Raw genomic sequence first — 24,604 nt, 5'->3', positions numbered from 1 at the left:
TCCAGAGAGAGAGAGAGTAGTAACGAAATACAATTGAACTGATAAGAAGCAATCATTAATCTAATTATAGCTCGGCGAGACACGCTGCTACATAACTCGAAAAATCGACCGATAATTTAACAATAGGCACTTGTTGAAAGCACGCATCGATATTCCCACGGAACAATGCACACAACTCTTTCTGCTCGACTCTTGTTAAGACAATGCGTTCAACTGTTCCTTACTTGCTGATAACAGATGGATGAAAAGAATCGCGGACGGTAATCAAAGATTCGTTCGTTCTCTCGCTCGCAAGTATTACTCTAATTCATTTTATTTTGTTCTTTGTCGAAGACGTTTGTTCTGCTCGGTGTATTGTATTAATGTTAAATTTAACTTAGTTTAATATTACTTAATAGTGGGATTAAAAGTACAGCTTGAACAGTTCGATTCCGTCGTGAGAATTTTGTGAGGTTTCACGCGTTGGTCTTTCGTTTTGTGGAAATTGATCTGTGATGGAGCGATGAAAGTATAGGGAGGAAATAGAGAGGGAAAATAGAGGGAAAATGGAGATGGAGAGTAGAGAGATAGGGAAAACAGAGAAATATCGAAACAGCGAAATATAGAAAATAAAGGTATAGAAAATAGTGAGACATAGAAAATAGATATGAAAAATAGAGATATAGAAAATAGTGAAATATGGAAAATAAACATAGAAAGAAAGATATAGAAAATGGAGACGTATAAAGAGACAGAAAATGGAGAGAGAGAAAATAGGCGGACAGAGAAAAAAAGATTTGGGGACAAAAAAAGGCAGGCAGAGGAAGAGTGAAAGGGGGAAGAAGAGAGAAAAGCGGGAGAAAAGCGGGAGAAAGAAGAGAAAAGCGCGGGAGCCTCGCAGCATCACTTTTTCAGTCCGTTAACGTAACACGACCATTCATTACGCTGTGTATATTGTTCTTCCTTTCGACGCCAGCACAGTTTTCTTTTCGCGCGTGTCACCGCAACCCCTTCTCCTCCTCTAGAAACTTGTTCTTGACCCGTCCATTTGTTTATTTAACGTCGAGACGGTCGCTTATCATTGACAATCACCTGCATTTAGAGTAGAACAAAGGATTTAATCTTGTTAAAAGAATATAAATCGGTGATATATCGTTCTCTTACTATTGTTGATAAATAAGATTTATTTCTTCTATAAAAGAACACGTTTTCGTCTGACATTTTTCTATTATGATAAAAATATCTACAATAAAAACTTCTTTCTGTAACAAAAATTCTAAAAAGCTTACATAAATTCAATCTCGTCCTTGCTATAAAACAATATACATTAAAGTCGTGTTTAAGATCGGTAGTGTTAGTGTTAAGAAAATCGAAAAGAAAAAGATCGATTTCTTCGAAAGGATTAAGGGGTGGTGATTAAATCTTGGCACGCCCCCTCAGTCTTCAGACGTCGTTGGGTGTCGCTGTTGGTCTCCCTGCTGGTAAACAGCCTCATTAATTAACCGGGCCTAATTGCGCGCGTGCGACGGAAACGCGACAGCCGCGTTTTAAACAACCCGATTACGTTTCGTTAATAAATGATAGCCGGATCTCCGGGTCCCGATGCTTTTCATACCCTCGACACAAATCCAATAAAACGATTACATGGAAACAAGCCGTAAACGCGAACAGCGAAAATACGCGCGTCCTCCGAGTGAAACATTGCGCATTCCTGCGCATCGCGCCCGATAGCGCGAGCGCGCGCGCGCACTATGGCAAGGTTTCTCTGTAAACTCAATTAATAATGACGCCGTGTGAAACGCGTGTCTCCGCTGCGAGACACGCTCTCCCACGCTATTGACGTTTCGATTTACAATGCCGTAAAAACACGGTCGCGTTTACAGAAAGCCACTTGCCCAACGAAAAACCCTCTGCGAAATCCGATCGACCGGCTCTTCGGCTTCGTTTCAGGCTCGTGTCGCGCTCACGGAACGAGTATGATCGCAATTCGGATCAAAATTTAGTCGACCAAGTGGTTCGAACCGTTTCTGAAATCTTATTCGAGACAAACCTATAGGATTTTTTAAATCTTTGTTCGTAACAGATTTTTGGAACTTCTTACAATTTTATTCGAATTTTTTCACAGTTTATTCGAATCGAATTTTAATACAATTTTATTTGAATCGAATTTTTGGAATTCTTTTATAGTTTTATTGGAATTAAATCTCTGGAATTCTTTTACGATTTTTTTCGTAACAAATCCTTCACCCTTAGAATTTTCAAAAATATCGTTCGACTCACCTGTCGAATAATTTCCTCGAAGACAATTTCATAAAAATCCTCCTTCGTATAAAGAAAACATTCTACATTCGAAACTACACGCACGATCGAGCAAAGAATTATTCGAGTACAAATAGATGGAATCATTTCTGTCAAAAATTCCATGCTCATCGTTCCGAGACCCATGCTCGTGCACGATTCTATTTCCCATGGATATTCTTGCACGGATCCGGCGCGTCGCTTCGGTGAAAGTAGTAAAATTGATCGACACGCGCGGAACTTTCACATAGCGATTTTTCCGCAACAGATGAAGACGCCGCGAAGTTCTTAATAATGCGGTTACGGAGTAGAGGATTCCAGATAGCGAAATGCCTGTGCAGAAAGTTTCACCGTGATCTTTTCTTATCCGTGAGCAGATATTAACGGGTACCTGGATGTTCGAACATGAGATTTTATGTTAAACTCGGTGGTAGACAGGTGACGAATCGGAAAGCAGCATTTTTCAATGCTTACGAGCTTCTGCAAGTAGAATTAAATCTTCTGGACATCGACGGAATCGATTCTTTGGCATATAATTGTTAAGATGATATTTAGAATTAATATGGAAAAAATATTTATTAAAATAATTCGACTCTAATTCATTCAAGAATTCTTATTAACTCGTACGAATTTCAGTTCTAATTAATCAAACAAATGTCATCCGAAATTATTTATTTCATTCGAGCGAATAATTGAAATAAAAAGTGCCTCGAACAAAGAATTATTTAAAAATAATTTATTGGAGCCGATAATAAAATAAAGTTGCTCTTCTCTGCCATCTGTGAAATGAAAATATCAAAGTATTATTTTGAACGTCGGAAATATTTCAAATAATTATTTATCATCCGATTCGAAATTAAAGGAAATAAAATCTGTCCAGTCGCGATTGATAGTAGCGGGAAATTGATGATTAAATAATTTCCTTTTTCGAGGATTCCACAATGTTCCCTGCAATTACATTATCACTAGAGTCACTGAAAGGTTCGTAACAGCATCTCAAATATTTTCTCGATAAACATTTGCCAGTTCCGCTTGTACACTTCCGTTTATGTCTCGAAATGCGAGCCAAGGATCTGTTAGCGGCTGGATGCTGGTTGTTGCACAATTCGTAATGACATAGGAGAACAAGTTTGACGCTTGTTCCGGGAACCGGTTGTGTTCCTCAGGGTCGAATTCGCAGATTGGGCAACCCGTTTGCACGTGAAAGTTGCCAAGGTTGCGATGCGACCAACACTGTTCACTCTGGGAGCCGATACGTCGCGTCGTCGTCGAAGCAATTTGCATATTATCGCGCGAATGAAGCGTATACACACGTGTATAAAATCATACGTATATACACACACACAAATATGTGTATAATACGTTATACACACATACATGCGTATGTAACACGTTAGACACATGTATTCGCAAGAAATCGCATACACATGGACGGTGCATTGTTCTCTTCGGCGACAATGCGCGGAACGAAAGAGCACGAGGAAAACTTCAGCGACTCCGAAGGCACGCGATTGTAAGCCATTCGTTACACCCACACGTGTCGCATACACGTGCAGTTTAATCTTGCAATCGATGGCTCGGATTAGCGATTCTTCCTCTGCTGAATTTATTATACGGCTATCGCGTTCGTCTCCGGACTTCTGCGGATCTTTATGCATTCGTAGTACATAAATATTCGGGGACGTTAACGATGCGCGAAATTCGAGAGCAACTGCAATCACGAGACAACGGATCCTTGTACGGATGCGTGGTGTTATAGGAAGAAGCATAGTTTTTAGGATTGTTCGGAAGGTATGTCCGAAATATATAAAACGTATATAAATATCAATATGTACAATGCATATAAATTATTATTTTTAAAAGTATTAGCAAATTGCCATCGATGAAAAATTATTAGATTAAAAATCATAGTAGCAATCAAATGATAAACGAATCGACGTTAACAGGGGATCGATTACGGCGGTGTGTGTATATTATGTTTGTCGCTGGTAGCTGTTTATGCCAATGAAAATCAGAACAATTCATACAGACCTACATGTGTGCGGACAAAATAATTGAACAGCTGTGTTGCGATTGTAATGCGTGTAATACACCTCGGAGCGGTACAACGGCCGAATCAGTTAATTGGTAGGAGCGATTTGGTTCCGGATCATGTTCTAATTATTAGAAACTCGGCAAATATTAATTGCGAACGATGAGTAATTAATAGGACTGCCGACAATTTAATTACCCGGGTCACGATCGCAGCTCGAAAGTTCCTAAAGACGTAATCACATGCGATTAATAGTTCGCGCGGTGACAACCGGCGTGTTGCAATCCCCGTGGATCGCGTGTCGTTCGTGACACGTTAACAATCGTTTGTTATGTAACTTCATTACGATCCCCTCCCCTCGTTAGATTTCTGTCACACACAAGATTTCTCATGATTTTTCTAGCGTTTTCTTTTCGTTTGCTGCGATCAGTTGCTGAATACGTACAGAAATATATTCGAATAAGTGACTTATGAATTAAATTGTTTTAAAATAACCATTTCAACAAAGTTCTATTCGTTCTACTAAATCGTAATTTTCTATAAGAAATATGGTTCAGTTCAAAATAAAGTTTAGCGTAATTGAATTTATAATAAAAAATTCATCGCTATTTATAATAGAAATTTCAACCCTATTTGAAATCACATGAACTGAATTTGTTTTAGAAATCAATATAGTTCAAAATTGAAGATCTAATAAAACTTTTCTATTAAACATATATTACAATTTAAAGTTACAATAAAAATCCAGTATAGTTAAATATTACAATCTTTTCTACCCTTGTTAAGAATCAATGAATTTAAATTTATATAACAGTAGAGATGGAAATGAATTTATATATACCCCATCTGTTATTTCTGCTGGTTAAAAAATAGACGAGAATCGGGGGCAGCGTATACGTTAATAGTTAGTTTTCGGTAGACTTTCGAAGGAAAATTTTAAGGGTTCGATGCTCGTTGAACTCGGTCACGGGTCGGCTATGATTTTCGAGGGGGACGCGAGACGGTCGTCGTTAGTATCGGCGTCTGGAACGCATTCGAAAGCAATTACCAATCGCGGGGTTGGAGGGACAGGCGGCGAACAGTTGCACCGAAACTTGCACAATGCGCCAGTTGAATGACCCGGTTCGCTCCGGCACGCCGCGCCGCTCCGTGCCGTGAAAGGGGCATTAATCTCCGAAAGGGTGAGCGCATCTCCCCGCATCTTCATTCGCTTGGCTGGCTTTCACCGAGGAAGATAGGCGCGGGCACTTAATTGCATCCTTTCTCTTCCCCGGACCCGAATACCGAAGCACCTACTTATCTGTTCTTAATACGGCAGTCTCGCGGCGATACGTGTCCGAGTCGCTTCTCCGTGAACTCTGCTCGCCTCCACGTAACCCTATCTCCCGTGCCATCTTCCTAGGGCGCGCCGAAAATTATGGCTGGGGGGCGGCGGACCTTCGATACTTCGCCGTCGACGCGGTTATGCGAAAATGTATGTTGGATATGATCGGGGCGCGTCTGTAAATAACTGTGCTCCTGCCACAGTTAGGGAAATTGGTTGTATTTAAAATACATATTATCGAATCAAGTATCATAGCTTTACATATTTTATATCATATATTATGATATATTATATTTGATATTATATATTAAATTTTATAGTATGCATTATGTTTTATTTTATTCATTTTTATTATATATTACATTATACTTTCTTTCATTGCTATAAAAGAATCATGCCTGTATAAAAGACACCGATAAAATAATCTCAGCGTTTTAAAAATTGTATAACTTCTGGAAATCCATTGAACGTCACTCTAATGGGCACAGTAATTGACGGACACGTTCTACGGACGCCGATTAATAAATCATCCGAGGCATCCCCGACTCAAGGAAGATAGAATGTGACGTAAGAACCTTGGAAAGCGTAGAATAACTCGCGTTCGAGCGCTTCCTGGCGGTTTCTGTCATTTCGACGAGGAAACGCATCGACCGCGGAATTGTGCAACATTTTTCGCGGCGTTTAACGAACCGCGGAATATAATACTGCCACACATATACGTAATAGTTTCCGGCGTGTTCGAGAAACGACGAATTTTCGATTCTTTTATCGAAGGTGTCGAGTCTTTTGAGGTTCCAGTTTGACAGTGATCGCGTAGTTTACAGTGCAGTTACTTTATTATTCGCGCACCCGAGTCGTGATTTCGGAGCAGTGTCGGATTGTTCGACGAGAAATCCGACGCTGCGTGGTGTGCAAGTTGCAATGCTGTCTTTAAATTTCATGGTATCGGAACTTTATTTACAGATTCAGTTTTTTAAAAATGTATTGAGGTGTACATTTTTAGTTAAATTTAATTTGAATTTACATCGACGATCTATTGAATTGAATGTTATACGTTATGCCAGATTAAAATCAAATTTCATGCCATTAGATTTCGAAAAGGAATTTGAATTATAATCAATTTCGACGACATTGTTAGCTCCTTCGTCGTCGTTTTCAAGTGAAATTTACAGAGGCTAAAACTCGGCGCGAAACAGCCGGATGCATGAAACCGATGACACTCGGTCGCGAACCCGTACAGTTCTCAGATAACTATATAATTATCACGTAATTGGGAATATATTTTAATGAAATTCGTTTCGCAGCGGTGTTGTGGATTCGCGGCGGGCCGGTCTCACAATTTCTATAATTCCGAGGGTCCAATTAAAATTCCGTAATTACGGCGACGACGTCCGCGTTCGTTTATATAATGATGCGCCGCGCAAACCCGCGGATTACTACTTACTTTTATTTTTTCCACCCTCGCGCCCATCTTCCCATTCATCTCGAAGGAAACGCGGAATTGTACGCAGGGTCCGCGCTCCAATGTTTCTTAGCGCTTTCTCTCTCTTTTTTCCTCACCCGCCGAATGCATTGTACGAACCGGGCCATTCTTCGGCCCATAAATTGTTCGAATAGAATATACGGCGCAGAATAAATAAATAATGGAGAGAAACGGTCGCGCCTCTTCTCCAAATAAAACGACGAACTGCGAATCGATACAGCTTGACGGCGTGCCGTTTCTTTTATACTTGCAGTCATAACCGGGCCGCGGATTTTATGCATTTATAGCAAAAATGAGTCGGCGAAATATCACATTCTCAGGATCTCGGGAGAATTTCGTGTTGTTGTGGAATTATTTTTGACTTCGCGGTATTGTTAAAACTTTCTTTATCCGACTTCGCGCCATATCGTGCATTGGTAATGCTTCTTGTGAAATAATTCGTCGTCGACGTAACTTGCAAAGTGGTGCATCGATAATGCTTTTTTCATTGACGTTCAGCAGTGGCAAGGTTATCTTCAATATCTTTCCCAAATATTTACTTTTCAATATTGAAATTTTAATTTAAAAAATATCATCGACGCATTTTTATTTCCTCAATCATAAAATTGCCTTCAAGATGATAGCTCGCAATTCCACCTAATTGAAGATTGAAGACGATTTAATAGATAGTTCAGTAGTCAATTTATTTTCATTACTTAGTAAATACATTCTCTCTAGTAATACCATCTGGTAATTCTCTCTCTTCCCCGACGATGATTAAAAGGAGAACGAATAATTCTTAATTCTAACTGGTTCGAATTTCTGCTGTCCGTTTCGGTCGTAAATGCAGTCGGGTAATAACTCTCTCCAGTTGATTCTTATTCGTCCACGCGCTTTAAAGTATCACCGAATCGAGGTCTTGTCCAGCTATTCGGCATCTCGGTCCACGACAGGCCGCTGGTAACAAAGTAATTGTTCGTCCAAGAGTTATGTCTCCTTTCCTCCGTATTCGAATCCCGTTACGGTTTTATGCGGCCGACCAATAAATCTTGACGACCGGGTGCTTGCGTAAATCAGAAAAAATGGCCGGAACCACTTTAAAGTCGGCGACGACGCTTCGGAGAGGACCGAAGGGAGAGAAAGAGAGGAAAAAAAGACAGAGAAAAAAGAGAGGAGGAGGAGGGGGCTGGGAGAGTGGACGATCGTATCGACCGGCTAACGGACGATTTTCTTGAGAGATTCGGTGGGGGAAGGAGAAAAGGAGACAGCGCGGTTTCATCAATTCAGATAAATGAAATTACGTCGGGTACGTCGCCTTTCGTTCCATTTCATCCTCCACGGCTATGTTTTGTCCTCGCCGCAGCCGTCGCCGCGAATTTCAGTCGAGTCGACGGCTCGGTAGACAACCGGGCTACTTTTCCCTGCCGCTTTAAGACTTTTTAAGTTGGCCCGGGGTATTGAAATAAGAAGACAAGACGCCGGAACCCTCCTCTAATAGCCGGCAATCGCTCAAAGTGTTTGAGTGGACGCCGAGCGATGGGATTAATGAGTGCTACTCGCTTTGTGTGCAATTGCTTGTCGATCGACGCCTTTCGAACAGGATTATTGGCGGGTATTTTCACCGGAACGGTCGGAAGAGGCTTTATAAGATTTTAATTTGACGTTGTCTTTGCTGAAAACAATTTTTTCAATTCGTTCTAACACATTGATGTAACTTTAGAAATTTATTCATAGATTTCATTTTATAAATTTATTACAGTTCGTAGACTTAGCTTTACCGATTTTAGTCAAGCGTTATCTGGTGAAACACGAATTATCGAAGCGTCCGCAGGTGCGCAACTATCGCAGATTGCCTAAGCACACAGGTGCCTTTCGATGTCTTTCGTCAGATCTCCATCATCGTCAATACTCGACTCGAAGTGAAAGGAGTTCTATATTCATTGTGACCGTATATCGCGGCGGCGAAGATTCAATAACGATAGCGAACACGTTCGATTATCCTCGAGACTCCGCGATTATGCTCGCAGAGTCCCTGAAACTCGTACGAGCAACAACCTTCGCGCGTGTTCGCGTTCGCGGAGGCCGGAACCGGCCGGGAAAAGAATCCGAGCGCATTAACGTTACGGGAAGGTGATTGGGTCGGCGGGGACCCGAGCCGGCTTAACAGGGTCAAGTATCTCCACTTTGTGTAATGTACGAGATAGTGCCCGATAAAAGGATCGAAATTTTCCGACGAGGCCGGCCAACGGTGTACGACCGGGTCAAACATAAAGTGTCCTTCGGAAATAATTATTTCGCTAAATGAAATTCCGCGACGTGCACCACCGTCCCGCGCCGCGCCGCTCCGCCGCCTGTAATGGGATCCTCCGTGAATGGATGAGTCCATAGGGAGCCAAATTTAATTTTCATAAAAGAGGCTTATAACGAGTGCGACGCGCCGCGCCGGGCATCGCCGCGCTTAGGATCGTTTGACTAACGACGTTGAGGACGTCTCGGTCAACTCCAGGTGTTTGATCACGTCAGGATCGTTGCTTGGTGATGAGAAATTGTATTTGGGAACAGGTGTATTCTATTTGAAAAATATCTCGAGCCACAGTTCCACTTGTCTGAGCGTGGCAGGAATATTCTTCTGGCGTAGGAAAAGGTCTTTCTACTAATCAGAAATCTTTTAAGATTATTCTACTGGTCTGATCATTGATAGAACTGTTCTCCTAGTCGCAAGCAGGATTATTTTACTTTAAAAAATCCTATGAGAAAATTCCACTTGTCTGATCATTGCAGGACCATTCTCCCGACCACAGATGAGCTTTCTGTAGCAGTTAAATATTTTTCAAAATTTTTCTACTGTTATAACTACTGATAGAACTATTCTCTTACTAACAGTATTATTTTACTTGGACAACGAGTCGAATTTAATATTGATAAAAGAGTCTTATAACGGCGCTGCGGCGATCAGAGCTCCGATCAGGATCGTTTAAGTAGCGCCGTTAAGGACACGCAGGGCTTTTACTTTCTGAGAATATGGATTCCCAAGACCGGCGATAAGACGCGGCCGATATTGCCTCACGCCTCGGCCATATATCCCTTATCGGGCCCTAGAGCAGCTCGCGAATCTCCGATTACGGCTGTAAGAAGGCATCATGTGAGCCGTGTTTGCCGATCTATTCTCCTGGTTACGCGGATCATTGCGAATACTGCTCTTAGAATCACAGTGACGTATTTTGTGTTACCGACAATTTTTACTTACGTTTCAGCCGCCTTGATATACTTAATTAAATAATACATTTGACGAGAGTATTGTATTTAACCAACTTATGGCACTGTAGTTTTATTGATAAATTTCTGATGGTCTTTTATTTTTCTTTATATTTTTCTATGTCATTAATATTTTATCTATCGATGGTATTTTAGAATGGTTCTTTTAAGATCAGAGATCGATGATCAACCTTCGTTTACATACAGCATACTTTAATAATAAATAGCTAAAGTGTTAAAGAATTACCTTGGCGAACGATAGACGCGATGTAATTCATTGTAAGTGAAGTCGGACACGCGAAACTGCGCAGAACCGTCGTCTTATTATCTCGATGGAAATAAATCTTAGCGAGCTGATGGAACGAACTGAATTATTACTGTTGCGAAGCCGTGGAAACGGCGGCGCGAATCGACGGTGTGCAGTATCTGGACGATTTCGTCGTTGATCGACGAAGGATTTATTCGCCACCGGTGAATCATCCGGGCACCGGCGGCTGTAGTAATTTTTAGGTCGCACCTTTGGTACGAGCTGAATGATCATTCGAGAATTTACGAGTGCGCGGAAGGAAAATGAAACTGCGCCGACGCCTAGATCTACTCGCCGGCTGGGAAAACCACGTTCTAATAAAAGGAACAGTAAAACAGCGCGCGATCTTCAGAAATCTCGTCCTTTCAGGCCGCGGTACTCTACGCTCGGCCAAGTAGAATGATCCAGCCACCGGTGCTCGGGCTGGGGAATAATCCCGTCAGACGTCCGAGGCAAACAGTGTAACTCTCTGCTGTCAGGGGAACAATCCTGTTGGTAGTCAGGCCAGTAAAATGATTTGAAAAAGATATTCAACAAGTAGAGGATTCCGTTTTGTGGACAGGAGAATAGTCCTGCAATTGGTCGGGTCGGCGAAATCATTCTGAAAAGATATCGAACAAACAATGGAACTCTGTTTGTGGCCAGGAGTATTTGTCCAACTATACTCAGACAGTTGGAGTTATCTAATTAAATCTATTGCAAGTGGAATAATCCTTCTTGTGATTACGAGAATTGTCTTATCATTGGTCATACTAGTAGAAATATTTTTCAAGATACTTAAACAGTATGTAAATGTTTTTGGCTTATTAAATCTATTAGATAGCTAACCACATATTTACCTAATTTTTGTTTTTATAATAATTTGAAACAATTTGATCTTTGATATAAATTAACGGTATAATGAAATATAATTAAGTATAATTATCATAGTAGAATAACCCTGTTCAAGAGAATAGTCCCAACGCTGATCAAGTGGACCTCGGTACTTCCAACAATGAGCTCTGGGATAACAATCACTTCATTAACGGGGCGAGTGGAATTACGACAGTAGAACAACTCGACCAGGGATCAGACAAGTGCGATACTCCTCTCTGTGGTCAGACAAGTAAAATACACCCGTCAGAGACCGGCCGAGTAGAGTACACCTCCCCGTAATCAGTAGAATAATTTCGTCAGAGGTCAGACCAGTCGAACAATCCTCTCGACGGTCTGACAAGTAGTATAATCGCGTTGTTGGTCCGACGAGGAGTATTAGGAAAGTAGTACAACCCTGTCTGCGATCCAGCCAGTGTTACGACCTCTCTTTCGCGGTCAGATAAATAGAATCATCACTAGACTGGCGAGACAGAGGGAGGATTAGAAAGATATAACTATCTGAAAAGTGGAATGACTCTTCAGGGACCAGACAAGTGAAATATTCCGGCCGGAGAAGAGATAGTAGGATGAGTAAAACCGAGCTGTGATTGAAAATGTAATTCCAATGATCGTTGGGTGCACACATTTATTGATACTCTTTTTAAAACAATATTCGGTAAGTCATAGTAACACAATTTAATTTAGGTATTCATTGTGTAGTATGACAAGACAGGTGTGAATTAATTTATAGACAAGTTATCAGTGTACAATTCCGAAGGTTTCTATAACCCGTGTTCGAGTTCTACGCGATATTTAAAGAATTTAAACTTTGAGAAGGGTTGCTAAAAGTTTCAGAAACAGTATTGTTGTTGTAGATAATTGCAGACATTTTCTTAGCATTAATATATATCAGTTGCTTTATGACATATACTGTATAATATACATAAAATATATTCTATAATATACGTAAAATATATCGTACAATATATATAAAACTATCTTTTCAAATTCTTTACATGGTTCCTAATTGTTCCCATAAATGCCACAATATTAAAATACAATAATTGCGATGCAAAATTTACTCTAATAATTCGCGTACTTCTTCGAATAGATCTGCCCGGAAGATGGCTTCCATATCGCAGTAGTATAATCCTATCGATCTTCAGACATATTGTGGCCAGTTCGGAGGCGAACTCTCCCACCGCAGTAGTATAATCTCGGCAATGGTCAGACGAGGGAACCAGTCACAAAGCAGAGAGCCTTTCTTCGAATTTCGTGATCCTCTTCGACCATTGCTGCAAAGAGATGCGTTCCCAGAGCAACGGAATAATCCCACGATCGGTCGATCCGTGAAAATAATCGCAACGCGAGCCTGTCGTATTATTTTAAAAATTTTCGAAGCAGTTGCAGCTGCGGTGTGTTTCCCGGAGAAATATTCCACGATTCTTTCTCCCTCGCATATGACGTAATCGTTGCGGTGAAATGTTTCTCCCAACGCTCGAACGACGAAATATTTTCACGGAAATGTAACAGAGTATGGATAGAATTATTTGTAATTTTATTGATCTTTTTGGACGGACTTTTTGATAATACTACAAATATCTCCATTATATATTTATACATTAAACTATATGTATATATAATATACTTTTGAATGTAACTAGTATTAATGAATAATGAAGAAATTTAATTTCATTAATAGATTCAATAAATAAATCAGTCTAATTTAATGAATATATTCTAGAACGAAAGGGTTTACGAAAAACAAGCAGCGTCGAACGAAAGAAGTGGTTCAAGCTTGAGGTAAAAATGTTTCAAAGAAGGAGAAAGACGTCGGCGATGCTGATCGATACATGTGCGATGTCCCCGGCGGCCAGAAGAAGCAATTTTAAAACCGCGATTATGGTCGCGCGTGTCTCCTCTTTGAACCGGCCGGCATTCAAAGTTGATCGTGCGTGGCAAGCTTAAGGCCGTTTTCACACGGCGCGGTTGAAATTTAATGACCGGGAACCTGGCGAGTCGAAATGGAAATCGGGAACGATCGAAACGTAGCCGTGCCGGGAGACCGCGCGCGCCAGACCGTTCCTCCCATTGTCATTTAAATCTGCGGATTATCTGACAACGATTCCCTATTTTCGAGTACATCTTTACGGCCGCGGTCGACTCTCCGTTCGCCTCACGAATAATTCATGCAGTCTCGCGTGTGCTCTACCTTCGTGGCCCCCCGATATCGGTGCCGGCCTCCTCTGTTCATGTTTAAACTACGTCCGAAAATATTTATGCTAATTCGCATTCCCGCGGCACTATACGCCGCGTGTTCCTCCGTAGACAGATTGAAATCTATTCGCATTCTAACAACGACACGCTTTGTCATTCCTGTGTCGAAACCGTAGCGATTTCTGGCTGATTCGATCCCTGTTTATTTAAATTCGGGGGGAAATTTATTCGCTTGCTTATCCATTCATTTATTTATTGACGCTGTAAAACAGGTGGCTCGTTGGGAAAATACTTGGTTATTAAAGATACATCGTTGCATCGCGCGCAGAGAGATTTTATAATGATTAAAGTAATAATTTAATCGCTTTTAGTATTCGATTTCTGCATTCGCTTTTTCCAATCAATGTTCTTTTAAATTGACAACGTGATTATCCTCGTCGTACCTGGTAATTTCATTCGTTTCAGAGTATGCAATTTTTAATTTATAGAGATGAAAATTTCTTGTTTTGTAGGACAATTTAAATAATTCCTAAACGAGATTCTTCGGTCGTTGTGAACGGTGCCTAAAGGCGCGTTTCCAGGTCTGCCGGCGACGGGTTGCATTCGCGAAGTTTTTATTGGGGAGGTCGAAGGTCGCGCGTCTTTAGAAAGTAAACAGAGGAGGAAGGGCAAGCGGAAAAAAGGGAGACGAAGGGCTAGGAGCCTCGAAGAAAAATCGGTAACGCGAGAGCCATTAAGCTGCTTAGCTCGGCCGGAACGGTGCTCGGAGGCGAAGTCGGCGCCAATTAATAACATTCGCGTTAACGAAGATAACGCCGCCGGAAGCCAACTAGTCAGGGCTCGATAGAAGGGAAGTTCGATGCTCCCTGTAATTACTTAATTAGATTTTATTTCATCCGGCGTGCGCACTGTGATCGATAGGGCCGCTCCCGTTCCGTCGGGATAATCTCATATTTTTGTAAAACGGGATTTAATTACTGTTAGGCCGGCCTCGAAAATTGACGTTTCTCGAATTACAACTTTTCCGGTTGATTAATATCGATTTCCTAGTTAGGCTCGTGTTTCGACCAGAATTCTCTGTAATTCAATAACCGGATGATTTGAACACGATAACCAGGGAATCTACTTCGGTTCAACTCGTTTTCCGATGTTAAAACTCGATTATCTTTCATTTATTCTTTGACGAAATATTTTACGATTTATTTAAAGAATACGCGTATTTAAATAAATATATAAGTTGTCGATAAAATTGAGTGACAGATGGAGGAACATGTATTTGAAAATTTCTAAGCCAAATCTTTGCTTCAAGAATTCATTAAACTGGTGTATAATTTAAATTTGTAATTTCCGAATATACGTACTTTTATTTAGGTTATTATGAACTAATAAACTATAGCTTAATATACACACCCAGATAGATATATAAAACTGTTTTAGCATTCTCGTTCTTCGTAATTCAAACGAGCCTGATTTTCCCAGTGAACCAGAATAATTCAATATCTCTTTGAACTTGCAAAAATCGCGTATTTTCCTCGCGGAGATGAAGTTTGCGCGCCGAGGCCATGACAAATACAAGACAGTCCCCCGTATACCGGGGTTCTCTAGTCGGCTCGATAGTCTTCTGCAGTCGCGTGAGCCAGATGGCTCCATTTAGGGAACCGTGGGAACAGCGCAAAGAGAAGTGGCGAGTAAACTCCTCCGGTTCAATAACAGCGAAACAACAACGACCTTGTCATAAACCGTGTTCCCGGTGAATCTGTCTTCAGCACCGGCCTTCGCTGACTTTACCGCCGGCTTTCAGCAACCGACTTCTGCAACTCGGCTCGGCTCGTTGCTGCAAGTTGGCAGCTACAAATTCGTGGATTTTTCACTGGAATTCTTTATGGAAAATAAAAGTGTTAGTTGCGATGTACGAGAGTCGCGTATAATTTTTGGCATGGGTGCATGTAAGCCTCTGGTTTGTAATCGAGGATTTGTGTTAAGAAGAATGGATGAAAGTTGATTTATAATGGGTGAAGATTGTTAGAGAAATTACTGGGAAGTGTTAGAATAGTTATTAGAAATTGGTAGAAACAGTTTAGAAATTCTATAAAAAGTTTAACGTGCTTAAAAACTGTATAAAAATTGCTTAAAAACTGTATAAAAATTGTATAAAAATTGTTTAAAAATTACCGATAAATACCCTGCGTCAATTTTAAGGCAAATAAGCCACAATTTTATAAGCAGAACTTTAATAATTCGCAAACGCGGAATGAAAATTCTTAATTACTTTAAATCCCTTTACCGTCTCAAACAATACCTACCCGTTGTCACCATGAAACCCTAAAACCCATGATCCAATTAACGAGGCCGAAACCCCGAAATTACAAAGTCCCGGAAAACTCCGGGAAAAATCCGGACATTGGAGGAAAAATGATCCTCGGGCCATTGCTCACTTAGCCGGACAGATAACTAACGGTTGCCCCCGGATTTGTTTCAGGACCTGATGACGAAGAACAAGCAAAGGAACTGGCGGCGTTTGCTGGCCGGTGGCTTGATCGTCGCAGTGGTGATCGGCTTGGTGGTGACCGCGTCGGTTCTTCTGACCGGGAGCTCGGATCCCTCTGGCCCGAAAACGCCAGCGGCACCTGGCATCGCCCTTGAAGAATGGCTGGCCGGCTCGTTATCCCCTAAGAGCTTCAACGGCACGTGGATTTCCGGTAAATATCGCGTCGTGTCCGTTCGACTCGCTTGGCCGCGGGGAGCCGCGATCCCCCGGGCTATATCGGTTCGATTAGAAAATACCAATTGATTCGGTCGTTCTCCCTCGATCTCTCGATCCTCCGACGTTTTCTTACAGCCCGGATAGTGAATTGCGCCTGTGAATTATGGAAACGGTGCTTTCCGCGGAAGCACGTCGATAAATCACCGGACTCCCTTGATCCTTGAATCCAGTTCGTCGGTTCGATATTTCTCGAACGGTTACATTGTATTATCGCGTTCTGAATCTTATCGGATCGCGATTCATTTGCACCAGTTTTTCGTAATTTCTTTGGAATAGTAGCTGCCTTATTTCATTTAATTCGATCTGATTTCATTTAATTCGTTTTGATTTCATTTGATTCGATTTGGTTTAATTTGATTTGATTTGATTTAATTTCATTCGATTTGATTTAAATTGATTCGATTTGACTTAATTTGATTTATTTCTTTGCAGAGTTGAGTTCATTGTTACAGTAACGGAGATGTATTTTATGTTTAATCGCGAAGAATTAATTAATTAGGTGACGTATTTATAAAGACGCGTTTTAATTTGTTTAATACCGTGTGTAAATGGATTTGCAATTGGTGTACAACAGTTTTATTTTGTATAAACATTTGTTGTCTAGTTAGCTGACGACTGAGAGAAACGTATTAGCTGTGTGTAGGAGAATTCAGTAGAATAAGTCAATGCTTTATCAGGACATTGTAGTATATTATGAGATTGCAGAATGTTATGAATTTTATACGTGTTTTACTAATTCTAGAATTGAAATATGTTACGAGTTCTGAAGGAAATTTAATAAGTCAGTCACCATGCATGTAGAATGAGTATTAGTCAGACAACTCAGTAGAATACGTCAGTGGTTTGTCAGGAACCTTTACAGGATATGAAAATTGTAGAATAATAAAATCACAGAATATTGAAATCGTAGAATATTAACATTGCAAAATATTAAAATTGTAAAATATTAAAATTATATAAAATTAACATCATGGAATATTAAAATCACGTAGAATATTCAAATTCTGAGTTATTGATATTCTAGAATATTACAATAGTAAAACGTGAAAATTGCAAAACATCAGAGGCCTTCATACATCATTCATTAATCCAACAATGGAAATATGTCACGAGTTCTCGGAGGAATCAAATAAGCCAGCCAGCCAGCATGCAAGTAGAACAAGTACTTCTGTAGTCATGAAATGAAACGATTCAGTCATATAAAATGAACCGGCGATGAATGGGTCGGCAGAAATGCAGCTAAATAGTCGGATGAGGTGGAAGGTGATCGCAAGGGGGCCCGGCTACGGAGGTGAAAATAGCGGGTCGAATAGTTTTAATGGTTACATTAAAGTCTAATAGAGCGACGAATGAAAAATGTTACTGCAGTTCCCGCGGGTCGTTCTCGGCTCGGTGTTCTTTAACGTCCCACGATCCCGAATGTTCTCCGGTCTTGGATTTCACGGGAGTTCGAGGGTAAACAGTTTGAAAATTGATACGACTTCGAACTCGCCGGCGCACAATCGTCTCGGAATTCAAAGGGAGAAACTTCTAAGCCCTCCGAGGCGCGACCAGACGCAATTAATTCTCGAAATGGTATCTTTGTTTCTCGAACAAACGCGTCTGCGGCCGCCATCGAAAGTGAAGTTACCGCCCTTCTCCTATCGACGGGAACGTTCGAATAGTTTGTACAGCTTCCGGCGAACCTTAGAATCGCGAACACTCGCCCGGTGTCCTCTTTCTCGAATACTCGAATTAGCCGCGATTAATCTGATTTGCTAAAAGGATGTCACACTGTCGCCAGGAATCTTCACCCTTTATAATATTCATCGGGAAGATTCATCCGCAGACTGACGATTTCTATGCAAGTATTCCAATTGATGTTAAATGTATCTAGCATCATCAAATGTAGCTGCATCTTCAGATTTTTACAAAAGAGTCACCATATTTAAGAATAGTGAAAGGAATGTAGAAGATTGTATGAAGGATATTGAAGAATATATAGGAATATTGAAGATAATATTAAAGAATATTGATAACTATGGAATAATATTCAAGAGAATAGTAAAGAATGTGGAAGAATAGTCAGAAGAATATTGAATAGAATATTCAAGAGCATAGAATAATTTTCAAGATAATAGCGAACAATATGGAAGAATAGACAAGAAAATATTGAAGAACATAGACGAATATAGAAACTTAATATAGAAATTTAGAAGAATATAAAAGAATATTGAAAAATATTCAAGATCATATGAAGGAATATTGAAATATATATGCAAAATGTCTAGCAACATTGAAGAACACTCTAGATTAAAGAATAGAATCAACGGCTTCTCGAAAAGTATCAAAATGTTTAACACGACCGTATGATTCCAGTGAGAAATGGATTTTCCACCGCTTTCGAGATTCCGCCTGCCAGATTTCAAGACACTAAAGATGATGCGATGCGGACAGCCCGTGAAAAGGGTTTTCACGTTTTTCCGTTCGGGTTTTACGGGTCCGTCGAATAGAATAGGTGTCTTAATAGGAGGTACCGCGGCAGAACGACTTAAGTTATATTCTCATAAAGTTTATGCGTAGCCTGAAAGTCAGCTGTAAAAGATAGAATCTTTGTTCCCCGCGGAAAAGAGACCGCCATGAATGAATAAGAGAAAGAATTTTCGCGGGCGTAAGGTGGTAGAGAGCACCCATTATGAAACGCTGCTGAATTCGGATCACCCTTACGCGAGACGTTAGTAGAAAAAATAGAATAAAGAATAGAAATCTCACTCAAATATTTTTGAAAATTCTTTATAAATTCATTCCTTTAATTTCTATTAGACTATTAATTGGAAATTCAAGGTGATGATAGATTTGCAATCAAATTGGATTTTTATAGAAACATTTGTATTAGTATTAATTTTAATTGAGATAGAATTAATTACAGTAGACTTGTTCTACATGTTCCCTATAAATAATGATTTCAAAGTTTATTACGATATCTAGATGCATCAATCCATCGTACAGCAGTCGACGACAATCCACCATATTTAACGCGTTCCATAATAGGTACTTTTGCCTTGCGATACAGCGACGCGCACGATCGATTATGCTTGTCAGACAATTCGATTCGGTCCATTAAACACCGGAGCGCGGACTGCGCCGGAAAAAATGCCGGATATTAATTCCGGTGGCCTGCCGACACCGCTCGTTAAGGAGTAATTCAATGATTGTCGAAAATGATGTTTGCCATACGTAATGGCGCAAATCGATGGCTGGTATAAGCAGAGGGAAATTAACGTCGCGTCGTGCCGTCCGGTACACAGGACGTGTACCCGGTAGATACAACCGGCATCGAAACCCTCAATTTGCGGGAATATCCCCGGCCATCCTGCAGCTAGGGACCAGTCGAGTCGCATCGTGCAATGATCCCTCGCCCGCTAATTACTGCCTACGTCAAATTCCCTCGATTGCAAACCGCTGCGCCGGACAACCGCAATAAAGATTTCAGTCTATTAATCGGGATTATACGAACGATTTGTGGACCTTTGTCCTCCGCGATCCATCGGTCTTCCAGAGCCGATCGATCCCATCGATCCCTTGGAACGCGTTCTCCGGGAAGCTTTACGAAGATTAGGCGCCTGTCCCTGGGGCAACAGTATCCCACGATGCTAACAATAGCTGATTAAGCAGAACCGCTTGTTCCTACTTTTTACTCGTTTTATTCGATCCCCGAGGAAACCGACGCCGAGCAATTGCGTCTCGATATCTAAATTATAGTTCGTAACAAGGATAGTCGGATTATCTACTTGTTTCGATCAGGAAGACTCGACTGTGTCATGTTCTTTAGTGGATGAAGTGAACGAAGCGTGTTTATGACAGAGAAATGGTTATCACGATCAGATTATAGACAAGTAGGATAGGCTTGTTAAGAGTCAGGCAAGTGGAATGGGTACGTCAATTACCGGACAAATGGAATAGCTTTGCTCGTGGTCAGCCGGGAGATTAGTTGAGAAGCGGAATAGCTTTGTTAAGGGCCAGACAAGTGGAATAGCTTTGCTAATGATCAGGCACGTAGAATAATTTTGCTAATGATCAGACAAGTGTAATAGCTCTGCTAATGTCTAGACAAGTGTAATAGCTTTGCCAATAATCAAACAAGTGGAGTAGTTTTGCCAATGTTCAGACATCATCGTTTTCGCTGAAGAAAATTATAACGTCAATTTACAGAGAAGTAGAATAGAAAAGATTACGTTGTAACAAGTAGAACAAATTTCGTTGCGTGACACGTAGTGTGACGATGATAGAATAGAATATAGATGTGCTCGGCGTTGTCAGACAAGTTGAGTGGCTGGGACGACCGATTGTTCGGCAAGGAGAACGAGCCTATTAATCATGAGACACTTGGAACAACTCTGTTAAGAAAGAGACAAGTACGATAGATCTGCCATATTGGCCACACAAGGAAATACATCGGGGCGATATTAATGTCAGGCAGCCAGTATAGTCATATTAATGTCGGAACAAGTAGAATAGATATGCCAATGGTCGGACCAAGGAAATAATAATTTATTCTATTATAACAATCTATTTCCTTGATCCGACCATTGGCATATCTATTCTAATAATTTATTCCAATAACCTACTTTCGTAATCCTTGCCTCTCAATTTCTACTTTGCAATGTAATTACAAATTATCATACAAGTGGAAGAAATCAGTTTGCAGTCATGCAAACGTAACTCCCTTTCCTCGTGCTTCGAAATAAACAGATCGGTCACTGTTACCGCCGTCTACAGCTAACAAAATGGACACTCCTTCTTCGGGACAAGTGAATCAACGTTCCCGACCGAGCAAGATGATAAATTTATTCGCTATCGGTGACCACGTACGCCTTTTTGCGGGCAGAATGCAGCAACTCAATATCTGTCGACGGTGTCGTCGAGCAGATGCGGGGTGTAATGCAAGGGACGGTCGCCCCTCGCCGTTGCATAATCGATCTGCGAAGGTTGCAGCATCCCCACAGAGAGAGAGAGAGAGAGAGAGAGAGAGAGAGAGAGAAAGAGAGAGAGAGAGAGCGCGAAAGAGAACGAGAACTTGGAGTGAGAGAGAAGAGGTGCAGTTGCGACTGTCACGTGGTGTAGTCCGCATGCCGCCACGTAACAAGTGATACGAATCGTTCCGGGCAGAATTTTCTGGCTGGAAAGGAGAGCAGCACAGGCGACCAGGTTTTGGCAAGTTGCCTGGCGGCCTCGAGAGGCAATCATGACGAGGCACTGAGGCCATCAGCTATTGGCCGACTGGAGGCTGATCATTTTAGAGAGCAGCCACTCCTTCTTGAAAGTTAACTGTCAGCTGGAGATATTTCTGAACCAACCCCTCGCACCCCCGTGCCCCGAGAATTCCCTTATCGGGTTACTCTCACTCGATCTGAGTTTCTTGCGCCTTCCGGTGGCGCATTTCATCGGTTAATCGAACCTCCGGCTTCCTCTACTCAACGGCGCTTCTTGTGTCTACTCGGGATTCGGTTGCATAGCTCCTCGGTCTACTAAAACGTTCGTTCAAACTGCGCGACGTCGAAGAAGGTTCGAGCCGAGTTGTTTCCCATTAACCGAATTGTTTCGAGCAAATAGTTGAGCGAGATTATTTCGGATCAATCGTGCTACGCCAATTTTTATAGATCAGTTCTTATTCAATATAAGACGTATGGAATATTCGACTAGAGAGAACAATTTGTTTCAGAGAAATGTTTGTTCGAATAAACTTCTTTTAGTATTTTATTCGAATATGGTATATTCACCATTTGTAACAAAGTAATCATTTTGTTTATTTACTCGATTAGTTCTTCACTTATTGATAGAATAAATGTCTAGAAATTGTTCGAACAAATTACATAAATTATGCCACGAAATTGCGAGCTATCCTCGCTCACGTCTGACCACGTCTCGCCGTTTCTACTCGACCGCGCAGCGAAATAAAAATGACAGAGACAAAGGATCGTCAATTAATCGTGCGGCATCTTGTTCGCTCGAATTCGGGCGAAGGAGCACGTGTTTCCTCGAGGTAGCGGCATTTTTCAAGAGGCCGAAAACGAGGGCCATTACGTTGACAATTTTATGCCAGGCTCCGGGACGTGTTTTGTCGTGAGGAATTATCCGGCGTGTTGGCATCCGTTGCGGATAAACACCTCATAAATCCCGGCGGGTTTCTCAGCGGGAGAGGCTTCCGGATTTCGGTCGCCGGTGTTCCTGAACGGTGAACTATCGTCCGAGATTGACTCGTCCGTTTTAGACAGTTTGCCGAGGCTCCGTGACGGCCGGCATAAGTTCCGAGCACGGGCTACGCCGGAGCCAAGTTTCCGAGCGCGAGTCACGCGAAAAACGTAAAACCAGAGAAGTTCGTAAACAAGTCGCGGCAGCAGTTCGGGAACTGTTCGTCATACCGTGCGTGCAACCGGCCCGTTTCCCGTGCACAAAGAAGACATTTGCCAGCAATTTCTTTGATCTTATCGCGCCGTTGAAGAACCCGTAAAAACGTGCTCCACGGCCAGGGATGACAGCCAACTTAGTTTGAAGCTGTTCGCGAAACTTATCCGACGCTCTACTCAGCTATGTCGACGCGGCACGTCGGCTCTGCTAGCTTTCATTCGGAGGGATAACGAGTCTTGGCTGGCAACTATTTTTTTTTTCGACCTTTTTGCTGACAATAGGCGGCCGGTGATAGGTTTGTCGATATATGTCTCGGTGCGCCAGGTAAAGTTTCCGACGAGTAATAAGGTATGTGGAATGGTTCGTTCGAGGTAGACGGGTAAAATTTATCGTTCGTAGTCGGACAAGCAAAATAGCTCCTTCATTGCCAGACTAGTGAAATAGTTCAATCGTAGTCGGGCTAGTAAAAAAGCTCATTCATGGTTGGACAAGTAAAATAGTTCAGTCATAATCAGACAAGGGAAATATTTGAATCATGATCAGACAAGTAGAATATCTATTTCATAAATAGAAAAGGAAAACATCTGCTTTACAATCAGACGAGTAAGAAATCAATTGAACTCTATAACAATTAGCCAGTTATTAAAGTAATAATTTATATGTTAATATTAAAAACAGTAAAATTTATCAATGAACATGGAAACAGAATTGATGTAGCAAATCCCAGCGAATGAGCAGACAAGTAGTAGTACATACCCGTGAATGAGCAGAGAAGTTGAATGGCGTGATTAATCAAACAGCCGGAACAGTTTTGATGGAAGGTTGCCAACAGAAGAGGAGGCTGGCCAATAGTCAGACTATTCTACTGAAATAAAATTTTATTGGTCACTTGATAAGTGGCGCGAGACTGTCCCTGATCAGACAAGTGGTACTATTCATAACCGGATCAATGGAATAGACTAGATATTTTCTCGGACTGAAAGATTAGCCACAGCGATCAAATAACTGAAATGTCACTGCTCTGACTAGATAATTGGAGAATTTCGTTAATTATTATCTAATAAAATAGTTCCAACATTTATTGGAAAAATAGGACAATAGCTGTATTGTCATTGCAAGAATCATATTGTTCTGTAAGGAGATGGACAAGTGGAATAACATTGTCATTAACCAGACAAGTGAAATATATCATTAATCAGGAAAGTAGTACAACATTGCCATTAACCAGACAAGTGAAATAGCCTTATCATTAATCAGGAAAGTAGTACAACATTGCCATTAACCAGAAAACAGTAGAATAACCTCGCTATTAACCAGACAAGTAGATAAAGTCATTGAGAAAATTTCAACTGATCAAACATTGATTAATCCACTCACCATCTGACAACCATTAAACGATCATAAATAAGAGCATAAATAAATAAAAATATCTGCAGGAAAGTCTACGCCTTCAGAATAAAATTACGAATTCCTCGTGACGTCTTTCATTCGCTGTTATCATCGACGGAGAGTCTCCGTTCCGACGACAACATTGTCGTCCCACGAATTTCTCGAAGTAACACGCGATTTCGTTTCTCCTACCAACAAAGTCCACAGCGTGTGCTCTTTCACGCCGCGATTTACCGAGTACCCAGACATTCCGGGATTCACAGTGCTCCCCCGGCGGCCAGCAGAACGAAGCGCGCCGCACGTTCGCGGCCGGCGTACAATTTGCAAGTGAAAAA

The 24,604-nt window shown here is 41.2% G+C and overlaps 1 protein-coding gene across 6 annotated transcripts in view; it reads left to right on the top strand.

The window, feature by feature from the left end:
- The window catches only part of LOC144471027 (venom dipeptidyl peptidase 4), a 370,685-nt gene that overhangs the window by 42,604 nt on the left and 303,477 nt on the right, over nucleotides 1-24,604 (top strand). For 5 of the 6 annotated variants that reach the window (XM_078182680.1, XM_078182678.1, XM_078182679.1 and 2 more), the window contains one exon: nucleotides 16,209-16,428. In XM_078182680.1, the coding sequence (XP_078038806.1) occupies nucleotides 16,215-16,428 (214 nt within the window). In that variant the 5' untranslated portion in view covers nucleotides 16,209-16,214. Of the gene's footprint in view, nucleotides 1-6,394; nucleotides 6,576-16,208; nucleotides 16,429-24,604 lie in introns of those variants that run through there. The other variant, XM_078182676.1, reaches the window with a different exon arrangement.

Source organism: Augochlora pura, chromosome 6 (genome assembly GCF_028453695.1).
Source record: "Augochlora pura isolate Apur16 chromosome 6, APUR_v2.2.1, whole genome shotgun sequence".
NCBI lineage: Eukaryota > Metazoa > Arthropoda > Insecta > Hymenoptera > Halictidae > Augochlora > Augochlora pura.
This window is presented reverse-complemented; position numbering and strand designations above follow the sequence as displayed.